Below are 15028 nucleotides of genomic sequence, written 5' to 3'. Positions count from 1 at the left end.
GTGCTCAGTTGAAAGCAGATTGCAGGTAAGTACCCGTGGTTCCAGGACACAGGCCTGAAGGGTTTAGGTCAGCACCAGGGGGTTGCGGGAAACACACAAAAACACAACTTCAGCGGCAGAAGGGCAGCCGGGTGTAGGGTGCGCAAACAGAGCTGGGCACTGAATGCTTCTCAATGGGGGGTCCCCGGGGGGTCACAAAAGATGCTGCAGGATTGGTCATGGGGGTCAGTTCTGGGAAACCAAAGGCTGGACAGGCAACAGAGGCACCCGCTGGACGTTGCTGGACCTTCAGTCGGATTCACCAAGGCCAGGGGGCTGTGGGTGCAGGGTCTCCTTGGTCGTCAGATCTGGCTGTGGTCAGGGTTCAGCCTCTGGATTCAGGCGTCATTGTGTTGGCCATTTTCACCCCAGGATGGACTATGTAAGAATTGCCTCTGGACTGGTGGGCCACCTGGATTCGGGCCAGGGGCGTGAGGTGCTGAGTGGACAGGGCTTGCATCTCCAGGATGGTTCTGGAGTCCTTTTGGTAATTTCTTCGGGACAGGGCCGCTGTCCTCTGGAGTTCCTGGTCCTCTGCAAGCCAGCCTGTCCTTTGAGGGTTTGTAAAGGTCGCTGGTCCTGCAGCATGTGTCACCTTCTTGGAGCAGAGGTCTTTGAAGCTGCAGAGAGGCTGGTGGGGCTGGGGCCACGTCATCTGTCATCTGTAGTCTTCACTGTTGGAATCGGATAAGCAGTCTTTCTTTCTTCTTCTTGAGGTCTCCAGTAATCTGGTGAGTAAGGTTCAGGGGGGCCCCTAAATACTATATTCGGGGGCATTACAGGGGTCCGAGAGCACTAGCCAATGGCTACTGTCCCGGAGGGTCGCTACACCCTTCCTGTGCCACTCCCTTTGTGGAGGAAGGCACATTCCCAACCCTAGTGGTCCCTATCTTGCAAAACAATATAGAGAATTCTGCAAGGAGGGGGTCAATTCAGCTTTGGACATCTTAAGCGTGGTCCCAGCGGAAGTGGTGGTGGTATTGGGGGAGGGGAGGAAACTGATATCTCCACTAGTTGGAGTGCTCTGGGGCACCGTAACAGGAGGCCTGAGCCTTTGAGGCTCACCACCAAGTGTTACAGTTCCTGCAGGGGGGAGGTGTGAAGCACCTCCACCCAGAGAAGGCTTTGTTTCTGACCCCAGAGAGCACAAAGGCTCTCACCTCATGGGGTCAGAAACTTGTCACAGACTTATCAGTCCTGCCCTAAACGGTTGGGTAAAATACAGGGGGCATCTCTAAGATACCCTCTATGTGCATACCAAACTTCCCAGTCTTCAGTGAAGTCATCATGGAGCTGTGGAGTTCATAAAGACAAACTCCCAGCCCCTGTGCTAAATATGGCCACACTGCACTTACAATGTCTAAGAATGGACTTAGACACTGTAAGAGCATATTGCTCATGCAACTACGCCCTCACCTGTAGTATAGTGCACCAAGCCGTAGGGCTGTATGGCCTGCTAGAGGGGTGACTTACCTATGCCACAGCCAGTGGTTGGTGGGGATGGCAACCCAAGAGGGGTGCCATGTAGACTACCTTTTTCTCCGCACCAGCACAGCAATCTGCAATGGCAGTGTGCATGTGTTTGGTGAGGGGTCCCTTGGGGTGGCACAATACATGCTGCAGCCCTTAGGGACCTTCCCTGGCCACAGAGCCCTTGGTACCACAGGTACCTTTCACAAGGGACTTAGCTGTATGCTAGGGATGTGCCAATTGTGGAAACAATGGTACAGTTTAGGGAAAGAACACTGGTGCTGGGACCTGGTTAGCAGGATCCCAGCACACACACAGTCAAATCAACATCAATATCACGCAAAAAGTGTGTGTGTGTGATGGGGGGAGGGGCTAACCATGTCAAAAAGGGCACTTTCACATGTAGGTTTTGACATTTACATTGTACATCAGGTTCTCCAATGGCAAGATTACCAGAATGTGTGATACTACTGCGGCATTAACAGCACAGTGTGGGTTTTTTTGCAGATGCTAGTTGTAAGCATTTTACCTGACCACTCCATTTGGTTTAGCTGCAATTTATAGGATATCATATTAGGGGCAAAATAATCCCCCCTCCCCAACAGAACCAACCAGATCAACTGAGGAGGTTTAGCGCAGTACCTCTTTATTGACCCCCAGGATCTCTTCCTACACTGTCTTGAGTTTGTTTACCCAAGACTAAAGAAAAGTGATCTACTTTTATCAACTGAGGAAAGGCCCTATTAAGTCTCTTGACTAAAATGATTGTGACCTTACCAGGCTTGGGGATCAAGGTGATACTAACCTTAGTAACACTATCACTGGGTAATTGTGTTGAAAAGCACCACTAGAGTGGGAGCTAGAAGATCCTTGAGTGTTTTATAAAAACAGATAGTGTACGCCTCCCTTACCTCTCCAGCATGAACTGAGCAGTAGAGCTCTTATTCCTGTACATTAGATAACCTTGGGAGCGTTACTAAGTGTAGCTATCTATGGATATCTTCTTGGGTTTGACCCTTTTGAGTACAGCTTCTTTTTTAAATACATTTCTTTTATGAGTTTTTTAAACATATTTTATTGAACTTCACCAGTAACATTAAAGTCCCATTGGGATCTCCGACTGTGGGCATATCATGTCTTTGTTACAACTGTATTCTTCTCATCAATGTCACCATCTCATATCTTGGATACCCGGGGTATCTAATAACCAAAATACGCCTTTAAATGTGGGTCTCTGTTGTATGCATACAATATTAATGCTTCCCCTCTCTTCTTATTGCCTCACTGTACAGATACTCCCTTTTCAAGTGCCCAACTTCATACAATATCTTGGATCTTGGGGGACTTCACGATCAATGACCTCCATTAACGTGTTAATGGCAAAGCCCCAGAATTCCCTCAAAGCCGGGCAAGGCCAGAACATGTGAAAAAACTCTGCCGCCTCCTCGCTACATTGCGGACATCTGGCCTCCATCAGGCCAAAGTGCCTCTGGAGCCTGCAAGGTGTCAAATACACTCTATGTAGGATGTATACATTTATAAACTTAAACCTGGTATTTCCGGAGACTTTAGGTACCCAGGTAAGTATGTCCTTCCATTTTTATCCATAATTAATGCGCCCAAGTTCTCTTCCCATTTTCTTTTGAGAGCTTTGAGGGGCCGACAAAGCGCCATCTGAATTCTCCCATATAGGCATGACTCCTCTTTGTATATGCCAGTAGCACTTGTCAGGTATTGACATACACTCGAGAGGGGAGGCTCCGCACGCCCCTGTTGCCAGTGCATGATGACCACCTCACTGACCGCCCCATGAAGTAGAAGGCACCCTTTGGGTAAATTATATCTAGCTCGTAAGTCCTCAAAAGGTAGGAGGGTGTCAGATTCATACAAGGCCCCCATTGAGGTTGCTTCTGCCTCTATCTACCTAGAGAGTCTCCCCCGTGAGGAAGCACTGATAGGAATTGCAATGGGATCTTAGGGGCATAGGGTATAGTACAACTCAATCTGCGGAGATATCGCAGCCAGCAGCTGTACGTTATTTTCAGCTCAGTGGGACTGGATAGAGCTGGAGGGCCCAAACTGAGCACAATCTTGGCTAATGACTGGAGAATCGGGTTGAAAGGTGCAACTTCCCTGTCTGGCATTGTGCAGTTGGCTATCCACTGAGTTAGCCACTGTAATTGCCCTGCTAGGTAGTATGCCTTAAAGTCAGGGACGGCCAATCCTCCATCCTTCACGGGTCTCTGAAGCACAGCCAGTGCGAGCCGTGGTCTACCAGATCCCCATACAAAGCTAACAATCAACAAGTTTAACTCCATGAAAAACGTTATCAGGATCCATAGTGGAAGAGCGACAAAAAAGTAAAGTAATCAGGGTAGACAAACCATTTTCAGCAGGGTGACCTCCCCCGCTACTGAAAGGAGTAACGATTTCCAGAAGATCATGTTGCTGTGGAGCCCATGCAGTGCCCGCCCTACATTCCCCACCCTAAGGTCAGCTTGATTATGGTAAACGTGCACTCTCAGGTAAGCAAAGCAGTGTGGCTCCCACTGCAGGTCGCCAAGGTCTGGAGGGGCTGTCCGGTCTGCAGTGATCAGGAACAGACTGGACTTTCGCCAGTTGACTCTGAGCCCCGATAGCAAACCGAAAGGGTCCAATAGGTGCCTTGCTCCTTGAACGACACCTTCTGCATCTCCCAGAAATAGCAGGAGATCATCTTTGTATAGTGCAATGTGATGGTTACACCCCGCTGCTCTCAGGCCTCTACAAGCGTGTCCTGCACGAGCCACGCATGCTAGTGGTTCAATCGCGAGGGCAAAAAAGGAGATGGGCTGCCCTGTCCGATTCCCCTTTCTACCTGATAATCTTCTGAAATGGTTTTACCAGTGCAGACTCTCGCTCGCGGCGTGGTATAAAGTAATTGGGTCCAAGCCACGAAGTGTTCACCAAGCCCGAATTTGCAGAGCACGTCATACAGGTATGGCTATTCTAAGCTATCAAAAGCTTTCTCAAATCTATATCAAAGATCACTGCACTATTCTTGTCATACGTGTCATCATCTAGTAGTGAGAACAGTTGATGTATGTTAAGGGCTTTATATCATCCGGGGATAAACCCTGCTTGATCTCGATGGATCAGGTGAGTCATATGACGTAATAGGCACATGGCTAGAATTTTGCTTAGTATCTTGTAATCCACCGATAGCATTGATCGAGGTCGACAGGATGCTACGTCAGTGGCTGGTTTTCTCAGTTTCAGGAGAGTATCGATAAGGGCCTCCCGAGCCAACGAGGAGAGAGTGCCAATCTTCTTGGCCTCCTCGTACATGCTCATAAGCTTCGGACCAAGTGTTGCCAGATACGTGGAGTTAAAATTGACCGGGAAATCGTCCAGTCCTGGGGTTGTATTTCACACCATACTCGTGTTGGCGGCTCTCACATCAGGAAGTATGATTGCTTGTCCTAATAGCTGCAAAACTCTCAATTAATTGCAGCCTGGCGGTAGATTGCGTGGCCTGAAGGCGTGCACAATTAGACTATGACTGACCCTTGCCTCGCTGCGAGCCACGCCAAGAGAGAGCTCACATGATCGCCCTCTGAGTGTGTACACGCTATATACATTTTGTAGTTGTAGCAGCGCAGCCTCTCAACCTCTATTGCTACTCTCTCTCTGGTTTCGATGACCAACGTCTGGAGGAATGTGTCATCTGGACGCTTCTACTCTAGTATTCGCAACTTCTGCATTCTCTATGTCATGAAGTAACGTATGGCGGACACCTCTGGCCGCTGAAATGCATCATCCTCCAATCACTGCCTTAAATGCATCCCACTCCAAAAGTAGAGTTTGCTGCTATGTTTGAACCAATGGTGTCCTTAAACCCTGATCTGCCAGGAGGGCCAACTGGAGCCGCCACAAGGGCCCTGGGGGTCAGAGGCGTGACCATCTATGGTCCGAGACCATTCTGGTCAGGTGTTTGGTCACATATGCCAACTCTTGTATGTCTAGGGAGCATAGGAAGGTATCTAGTTGCACATGCAAGTCATGCATTGGAGAAAAGAAGAAAAAAAAAGGAGTAATCCCTGTCCTTGGGTGTTGGGCCTGCCAAGAATCAACTAGACCCTATTCCTTTTGCCAGGTATGGAACGCTCCAACAGCTCGAACAGTCGGGGAGTTCTGCAGTGGGGGTGTGTGCGATCTATCAAATGCTGCACCAGAAACACATTTAAAATCTTCACCCAGCAGGACAGGTCCCCTGAAGTGTATGACCAGGCTTTAGGAAAGGGACATCAGAAACTCTGATTGGTCAGTGTTAGGGCCATAAATGCACTTCCAGCCTTCCCCTCCTCTCTGTGAAGATAATCAATCAATTCACTTGTAGAGCGTGCTATACATCCGTGAGAGTATCAAGGCGCTGGGGTGAGTGGGGGTGCTGCTACTGCTCAAACAGCCAGGTTTTGAGAAGCCTCCTGAATATCAGCAGGTCTTGGGTCTGTCGTAGGGGCAAGGGTAGGGTGTTCCAGGTCTTGTCGGTGAGGTTGGAAAAGGATCTGCCTCCAGTAGTCGTTCTTCAGAAGCGAGGGATGGTGGCGAGGGTGAGGTCGGCTGGGCGGAGCTGGCGGTTCGGGGTGTAGAAGGTGAGTCGTCTGTTGAGGAAGGCGGGACCGGTGTTGTGGAGTGCCTTGTGTGCGTGGGTGAGGCACTTGAAGGTTATCCTTTTGTTGACGGGGAGCCAGTGTAGGTCTTTCAGGTAGGGAGTGATGTGGCTGTGGCGGGGTAAGTCGAGGATCAGGCGTGCAGAGGCGTTTTGTATACTTTGCAGTCAATTGAGGAGTTTGGCCGGGGCTCCTGCATAGAGGGTGTTTCCGTAGTCCAGTCTGCTGCTGAAGAGGGCATGGATGACTGGTCTTCCTGTTTCTGTGGGGGATCCACCTGTAGATCTTGTGGAGCATGTGGAGGGTGTTGAAGCAGAAGGAGGAGACGGCGTTGACTTGCTTGGTTATGGAGTGTTGAGTCAAGGATGTTGCTCAGGTTGCGTGCATGGTTGGTGGGTGACGGGCTGCTCCCAGTGTGGTCGGCCACCAGGAGCCGTCCCAGGCTGAGGGGTTGGCGCTGAGGATGAGGACCTCCGTCTTATCCGAGTTCAGCTTCAGTTTGCTGTTCTTCATCCATTCGGTGATGGCCTTCATTCCTTCGTGGAGGTTGGATTTGGCGGTGAAGGGGTCCTTGGTGAGAGAGAGGATCAGTTGGGTGTCGTCGGCATAGGAGATGATGTTGCGGTCGTGCAGCCGGGCGACGTGGGAAAGCGGGGCCATGTAGATGTTGAATAGTGTTGGGCGTGGGACGATCCTTGGGGTACGCTGCAGATGATCTTGGGAGGCTTCGGATCGGAATGGGGGAGGTGGACGCTCTGGGTTCTTTCGGAGAGGAAGGAGGTGGTCCATTCCAGCGCCTTATCCCGGATCCCTGCAATGTGGAGGCGTGCGCGAAGGGTGCGGTGGCAGACTGTGTCGAAGGCGGCAGAGAGGTCCAGGAGGATGAAGACCCCAGTTCTGCCGTTGTCAAGCAGGGTCCTGATGTAATCGGTGGCAGCGATGAGGGCAGTTTCGGTACTGTGGTTGCTGCGGAACCCTGACTGGGATGGGTCCAGGATGTTGTTCTCTTCGAGGTAGTGGGTCAGTTGTCTGTTGACGATTTTCTCGATGACTTTAGCTGGGAATAGGATCAGGGAGATGGGATGGAAATTCTTGAGGTCTCCCGGGTCTGCCTTGTGTTGCTTGAGTAGGGCGTTGATTTTGGTGTGCTTCTAACTCTCAGGGAAGGTCGCGGTCTCGAAGGAGATGTTGATTTTGCGAAGGTGGGGTGCGACGGTGGCGCTGGCTTTGTTGAAGCTATGGTGTGGGCATGCTTCTAACGGAGAGCCAGAGTGGAAAGTGCTCATGGTTTTGATGGTGTCTTCTACGTTCACGTTGGCCCAGGCAAGCAAGGGGTCGTAGTCGATGGTGGGAGGAGAGTCTGAGGTGTTGGTGGTAGTCAGGGTGGTCTGGTTGTTGAAGCTGTCATGGATGTCTGTGATCTTGTGGTGGAAGAAGGTGGAGAGGGACTCACAAAGGTCTTGCGACAGTGGGATGTTGTTTGTGTTGGCTCTGGGGTTAGAGAGTTCCTTCACGATGTTGAAGAGCTCCTTGCTGTTGTGTGCGTTGTTGTCAAGGCAGTCTTTGAAGGAGGTCTTCTTGGCCGATCTAATGAGGTGATGGTGTTTGTGGGTGGTGTTCTTAAAGGCTGCATGACTTTCTGGTGTCTGTTTGCAGAGCCATTTCTTCTCCCGCTTCCGGCAGCATTTCTTGGAGGCTTTGAGGTCCGTGGTGAACCAGCTGGCTGACCGTCTGTTGGAGGGTTTCTTGAGCGGGGCGAGGGTGTTGGCGCAGTCATCGATCCAGTGTCCGAGGTTGCAGGCTGTGAGGCCGAGGTCAGTGGGTTCGGCAGGCGGGTTTTGAGCGAAGCCGGTGTTCAGCTGGTCTTCTCTGGCTTGGCTCCAGCTGCAGCAGGGGATCTGTTGGGTGCGGTGGTGCGAAGTGGCTTTCCGGAAGGTGAAGTGGATGCAGCGGTGGTCAGTCCAGGGGAATTCAATGGTGTGGCTGAAGGTGATGTGGGAGCTTGCGGAAAAGACGGGGTCCAGTGTGTGGCAGGTGGAGTCCGTTGGTGTAGTGACGAGCTGTCTGAGTCCAAGGGTGGCGAGGTTGTCGATCAGGGTGGTGGAGTTAGTGTTGTTGTTGTTGTTGTTTTCAGGGTGAAAGCTCAGGTCTCCGAGGAGGATGTAGTCTGAGGAGGTCAGGGCGTGCCTGCTGATGAAGTGGGCGATGGAGTCGCAGAACTGAGGCTGTGGACCAGGGGGGTCTGTAGATGGGAGTTCCTCCGAGGGTGGTGTTGAAGTTATCTCCCTCTTCATACCATTCACTAACCACAATGAGTAGTGCTGTCCACATTTCCAAATCCTCCAGTACCTTGTAGTCTCTGTGGGACGTCCTAATGTGAACCTCCTTAGCTACTGCCCAAATCATCATGTCCTGTATCCAAAGTGTGGCTGCCTGGGCCCTCATCACAAACCATCCAATTGCTATCCTTTGTTTTGCTAACAACAGTGCTAAAGGCGTGAATTTAAAGTGCATCTTCTCTTGTTTTAGCTTTTTAAGGATACCCAATCGGTAATTCCGCGGAGAGTGGTCTAGGGTGAGCCTGGTCACTCTCCGGAGGCGAAGCACCACCTCCAGCCAGAACAACTGTACTGTAGAACAGTTCCCAGCCTGGTGTAGGAAGTCCACACCCTCCTGTTCGCATCGCTGGCAGGATGTAGTGCTACCAGGATATACACTCAGCTTAAGGGGGGTGGGTGGATGTTTGGGTGGAGAGGGGGGGTGGGGGGGTGGCAGGTACACACGAAGGATATAGTTAAGTTAAAATGTACTAATTTAAATTTAGTTTTAACAGACGTACCCTTGACCAACGCGCACTTTGTACCCCAATAGGAGTCAATCATAACCACTCTGTAGTCGGTGCTCCAGGCAGTTCTAGCTGCTAGACCCTTCCTAGGCCTTTCGGCCTTCAAAGCCCTGTACATTAGGGATATCAGATGCCTACCCTCCTCCCATTTTGAGCATAGTCTGCAGGATTTCCACCTGGGACAGTGCACTGGGGAACTCTGTCCAGATATCCCTGGCTGGTTTAGCTATTTTTCTATATTATAGATATTAACTCTCACCCACCAAGATTGTCTCTCTGGCCTTCGGGAAGGATATCAAGTGTCCACAGGATAAAGGTCGCCCAGTAGTCTGCATCCTCCCATCTACCATTTTATGATGGATATGATTTTACTAATATTGCACAATAGCTTCACTGTGTGCAGTTGAATGTAAAAATCCTTAGAGGCTCATAATTTTTATGTCTTGCATTGGAACACCATCCCCACACTGTTTGTCAACTCCCACACATTATTCCAGTGGAGTTTCACACGGAACAGGTAGGCCAACTGATTTCCTGCTCTATTTCCATTTACATAGAATATCTGACTGAGTTACATCCTCAGGACAATCAGCTCGCCAGTAACACTGATTTCCTTCAGTTGTACATTTGTAAATGCCTTAGCTCTTTACTCACGTTTTCCTCTGCCAGCCTTCAGTTCCTCTTCCAGACAACCCTCATAACTAAGAGATTTCCATGAATTATCACATTAAGGGCATACCTATTGGTGGGCAGGGATGTTGGGTCCTCGTTAATTTTCAAGAAATTGTACTGTAGTTGACATTTTGCGAATGGGATCCCTATGTGTGTCACCTTGTATCGCCACTGAAAGTGAACCTTACTTGGTCCCTCTATCTACCACATTCATATGATCAGAAAGGGAGACACTTCCCATGTGTGCCTCCAGTAGGTAAGGCGTTAAGCATTTTACTGGTTGGAGTTTGTTACAACTATAGAATATTTCTGCTAATTTTTCAATTAAGTATTTAATACTTTCCGCAGCTACACAGAGGATCTTCCGTTTTTACGCTGGCACCAGCAGCAGAAGCAGATCCAACTGGTTTACTCTGAATAGTCAAAATAAGACTGGACTGAATAGTTTCCCAGAAGTAACATCACTGTTCAGACCTCAGATTACTGGTAAAACCCTAAAACTTTAGTGGTGCATGGATGATTGTTTATTTGATTCTAACATTAACAAACAATATCAACACAGAAAAATAACCTCCAAATAACTCCATTCCACACAAAACAACACAATTCGTGAAATGGAGTAATATCTTCCTTTCATATTTGATGCTCAATGTCAGGTGCTTATTAATATGGCCCACACAACCGCAGAGGTTTCCCTACCTTACTGGATTAAGTGCTCTATTAGAAGGTTGTTAGGCCATTCCTAGCATGTGAAACATTTTAAAATCCAAAATGCTTGTTTCAGAGACGATAACAGGGACAAAGTACATCTGATTAGAGACAACCAGTCAGTGTTTCAGGTAGAGGGAATTTGACCATCCTCATTCCTCGAGGAGACAAGAGAGTACTTTACTATGTTAGTTAAAAGGAGACAGATTAATTCAAAACTCAATCAGTGCCACGCATAGTTTATAAAAACCTTACACGCGGTCTCATCAATAATTTACACAGAAACATTATATCTGTTTTTCTTCCTAGGCCTCACCTATGCAAAAGCTATTGGCTTTGCCAATATTTTTTTGCCATTTTGCACACCAGCGTGGCTGCTGTTAAGCATGGCTAAAAGTTCGAACGGAAAAGGAGAGTGGTGTGGATTGGAGCGCTGAAAAGTGGAGTAGAGAAAAGTGGAGCAGACAGAAGTGTTACTGATTGGCGTGGAGTGGTGTGGATTTGCGTGGCATTGAGTGGAGTGTCATGGAGTGGCGTAGTGTGTCATGGAGGCAGTAGAGTGTTGTGGAGTGGAAGGGCATAGAGTGTCAGAGTGGATTAGAGTGTTGTGGAGTTGCATGGAGTGTTGTGGAGTAGTTTAGAGCAGACTGGAGTGGCGTAGAAGCTGTTATGTTTGGTGGAGTAGAGTGGTGCAAATCAGAGTAGATTGTCGTAAAGTGGAGTGGCACAGAACAGAGTAGTGTTGGACAGTGAAATGATATACAGTGGAGTTGAGTTTTGTAGCGCTGAGTTGAGTAAAGTGGAGTGGAGTGGTGTAGAGGGGAGTGGCACTAGCATATAAGAGTGGAGTAGAGTGGTGTGGATTGGTGTACAGTGGAGTGGCAGAGTGGAGGAAAGAAGAGTGTCAGAATACAGTGGAGTAAAGTGGCATGAAGTGGCATAGAGGGAGTTGCGTAGAGCGTTGTACAATGAAGTAGTGTTGTAAAGTGGCATACAGTAGAGCAGAGTGTTGTAGAGTGGAGTAGAGTGCCAGAGTGGAGTACAGTTTAATGGAGTACAGTGGAGTATTGTAAAGTGTAGTGTCGTAGAGTACTGTAGAATGGCATTGAGTGAAGTTGCATAAAGTACATTGGTGCAGAGTAAACTGGCGTAGAGTGCGTTGATTTTGAGTAAAATGGTGCAAGGTGCATGGACATACAGTGCAGTGATGTCGAGTAGAGTAGTGTAGAGTACAGTTTCCTAGAGTAAAGTGGTTCAGAACAGAGTGCATGGGCGCAGAGTAGATAGTTTCAGAGTAGAGTGAAGTGGCATGGAGTGGACTGGTTCAGGATGGAGTGGTGTGGGGCAGAGTGCAGGGGTGTAGAGTAGAGTGGCGTAGAGTGCAGTGGCATGGAGTGCAGCGGTGCAGAATAGATTACAGTGGCGTGGAGTGATGTAGAGTGTAGAGGCCTAGAGTGCAGTAGAGTGGCGTAGAGCTGAGTGGGTCAGTGAAGAGTGCAGTGGTATAGAGTAGAGTGCAGAGTGGAACAGAGCATCAGAGAGTGCAGTAACTGAATGCAGTGGTGTAGACTAGGGTAGCCTGCAGTGGCACAGAGTGCAGTGGTGCAGATGAGAGTGGAGTTCCGTGGCCAAGAACGCAGTCATGCAGAGTACAGTGGCGCAGAGTGATTCATAGTAGACTTCAATGACAGGGTGCAATGGATCAGAGTACAGCGGAGTGGTGCAGGGTAGTGCGTCGAGGTGTAAAATAAAGTAGCTTAGAATGCAGTGGTGTACAGCACAGTGGCAGGGAGTGAAATGGTACAGAATAGATTAGTGGCGTGGAGTTATGCAGAATGTAGTGGGGTAGAGGGACGTAGAGCTGAGTGGTGCAGAGTAGAATAGAGTGGCATAGAGTGCAGTGTCACAGAACACAATGGTGTAGAGTGCAGTGGTGTTTAGTTCAGGGGTGAAGAGTAGCTTGCAGTGACGTAGCATGCAGTGGTGTACAATGTGGTGGTGCAGAGTAGAGTAGCGCTGAGTTTTGTGGCTGAGAATTCAGTCTTTCAGCGCAGAGTGGCATAGAGAGCAGTGGCATGGAATAGAGTGGTGCGGCGCAGCGCAGAGTATAATAGAGTGACGTAGCATGTAGTGGCGTAGAGTCCATTGGTTTTGCACAAAGTGGTGTTGAGTGCACTGGCGTAGAGTGCAGGGATTTAGAGTAGGGTGGCGTGGAGGGTAGTGGCATACAGTAGAGTGGTGCAGAGTAAAGTGGCAAAGCGTAGAGTGCTGTGGCGTAGAGTGGAGTTGTACGGTGTAGAGCAGACTATTTTGGAGTAGTCCAAAGTGGCTTAGGATGGAGTGGTGCAGGTTTAAGTGCAGTAGCATAGAGTAGTGGCATAAAGCGCAGTGGTGTAGAGTGGTACATTAAAGAGTGGCATAAAGTTGAGTGGCTTGAGTACAGTGGCATACAGTGCAGTGGCGTAGATGGTTTCAGAGCACAATGAAGTGGTGTGGAGGGGTGCAGGGTTTGGTTGTGTAGAATAGAGTGCAGTGGCATAGAGTAGTGGTGCAGAGTGCACTGGTGTACAGAGCAGTGGCACAGGTTGCAGTGTTGGAGGGTAGTGGCAGAGAGCGGCTTGGCCTGAAGTGGAGTGGTGCAGGGTGGAGTGAAGTGGCCTAGACTGAACTGATTTATAGTGAAGTGGTGGATAGTACAGTGGAGTAAATTGTGTTTGTATAGAGTGGAGTGGAGCAGAGTAGAGTACAGAGGCACAGAGTGAAGTGATGTAGAGTGTTGCACCAGATGCCAGAAGCGCTAAAGCCGGCCCTGGTGGTAGGCAGTTGTTTCAGTGGAACATGTTTACCTATTTCACTGTTGACAACACACACATCCACCAACTAGTATTTAAAATATGTTTTTACACATGCAGGACGTTTAGGGCTGTAGTGTAAACAAATGTAATTGTTTCTAGGCTCCTGTTTGTAGTTTTCTAGAAAGCAGTATTCTGTGTTGTGTAGATTTTTATGGCACGGTGCTTCACATGCTAAGGCTATTGCTCATTAAGTATTTATGTAGGCTACACCTTTTAGCTTGCCAATGCCTACTGTTATTAAAAGGGTTGATACTCTGAATCGCTGACTGTAAACAAAAATCATTAGACATTCACTAGAGGGTCACATTAATCAAAAGCCAATAGTACTTTGACAGAAGAACCTTGATGGGAATATTTGTTGCCATAGAAAGTGTGTGCCCCTCCTCCCTGAAGAACTATTTTAAGAGTTATGCCACAGCCTCGTAAACTGGAGCACAGGAGGGACACAAGCGGATGCCATAGGAAGAGTAATCTGTATTCCTCTTGCTTTCCTATAGACACTGTCACATTGAAGTGACATACAGAAAAGTAAACACCAAGCTCCCTCGGAAAGAAGGAGCCTGACATTTGAACTCTGTAATTAAATGCAAATCAAATGTGGCAAGATAGGAACAATACTTAATGGCCTGTTTACAGAAACTAAGATCCTCAAAGGATATAGTAAACAAGCTTTGGCCAAGGGCAGGGAAGAACTCATGCTGGACAGCCTAAAACAAATGGAGCCAGCAAGTAGAAAGCAAGGAAATGTGAGTTACAAACCACAAAGTCAATGGTAAGTAAAGGGTAGAATGCATTCCCAGAGAAGCTTTCTGAATGTCTAAGATACCTTCAGCAAACCAGACAGCTGTGCTGTTTAGTACTCTTTGACCTAAATAACAATACACAAAAAAATAGTACCAGTTTCTTTCCGAGGTCAGCTGCATTGAATTGAGGGTCCGCGCGTGAGGGCAGTTTGTACCCGCTACGTCTGTCAGGAATAAACTTCTGTTGCATCAACTGTGCATATAAACACTTTGTGAAAGTTACCTGTAAATGAAAAACAAAAACATGTATATGTACATTTCTCTCTCAAATATTGTAATACTAGTACAAAAGCAGTATTCTATTCCCACTCCATACGAGCAGCTCAGTTGTGAAACTTCCCATTTTTCCTTTCTTTAAAGAGTATTCTCATGTCCGAAAACAAATGTTTATGTTTAACAGCACTTCACTGTGAAGGTTTATTTCACTTTTATCATTAACATTTTTGTAAACAAGCAGAAATACCTTTTGTTACTTTTCATACTACCAAAATGGAAGATGTAACGGAGAAATCTCATACTATTGTGTGTTTCCAACTGTAGAACTGCAAACAAAATTTGAACTTGTTTAAAAAGAACTCTTCAGTCTTTACTGTACATAGTGTGGTGAATTTCATTTCACTAGATAAATGGAAGGCCATTTTGGAATGCATGAAAAGGAAGAAAAGGTTTTTCATCTGTAATACAGTCCTAAAAAAAAAAAATCACATTACATTGAACACACCATGCGATCGGAAATGTTGCTAAGCAATTAGAATATCTTTAATCAAAAGGTTTATTCCTTTTTTTTTTTTATAAACAGAAAAATAACACTACACAAATAAGTTACTTAGGTGAACACAATTAAAGCAACTACAGTCATATACACCACTAAGGGGAAAATAGACTGCGCTGCCTTTATCGTTATTGTTATTTTAATGAAAACAATCAAATCTATTAAATGTGTTCCAAAAAAGGGAAGCAGCAGAGAATGGGCTCACCTGGTCA

The 15028-nt window shown here is 47.7% G+C and overlaps 1 protein-coding gene across 1 annotated transcript in view; it reads right to left on the bottom strand.

Moving 5' to 3' along the window:
* Positions 1 to 15028, bottom strand: part of LOC138301751 (protein ecdysoneless homolog) — a 277339-nt gene that overhangs the window by 188382 nt on the left and 73929 nt on the right. Inside the window, exon 3 of the mRNA XM_069242263.1 lies at positions 14139 to 14267. Within this exon, the coding sequence (XP_069098364.1) occupies positions 14139 to 14267 (129 nt within the window). The remainder of the gene's footprint in view (positions 1 to 14138; positions 14268 to 15028) is intronic.

The sequence above is a fragment of the Pleurodeles waltl genome, chromosome 6 (assembly GCF_031143425.1).
Source record: "Pleurodeles waltl isolate 20211129_DDA chromosome 6, aPleWal1.hap1.20221129, whole genome shotgun sequence".
NCBI lineage: Eukaryota > Metazoa > Chordata > Amphibia > Caudata > Salamandridae > Pleurodeles > Pleurodeles waltl.
Note: the sequence above shows the minus strand (reverse complement) of the source record. Positions and strands in the feature narration are given on the sequence as shown.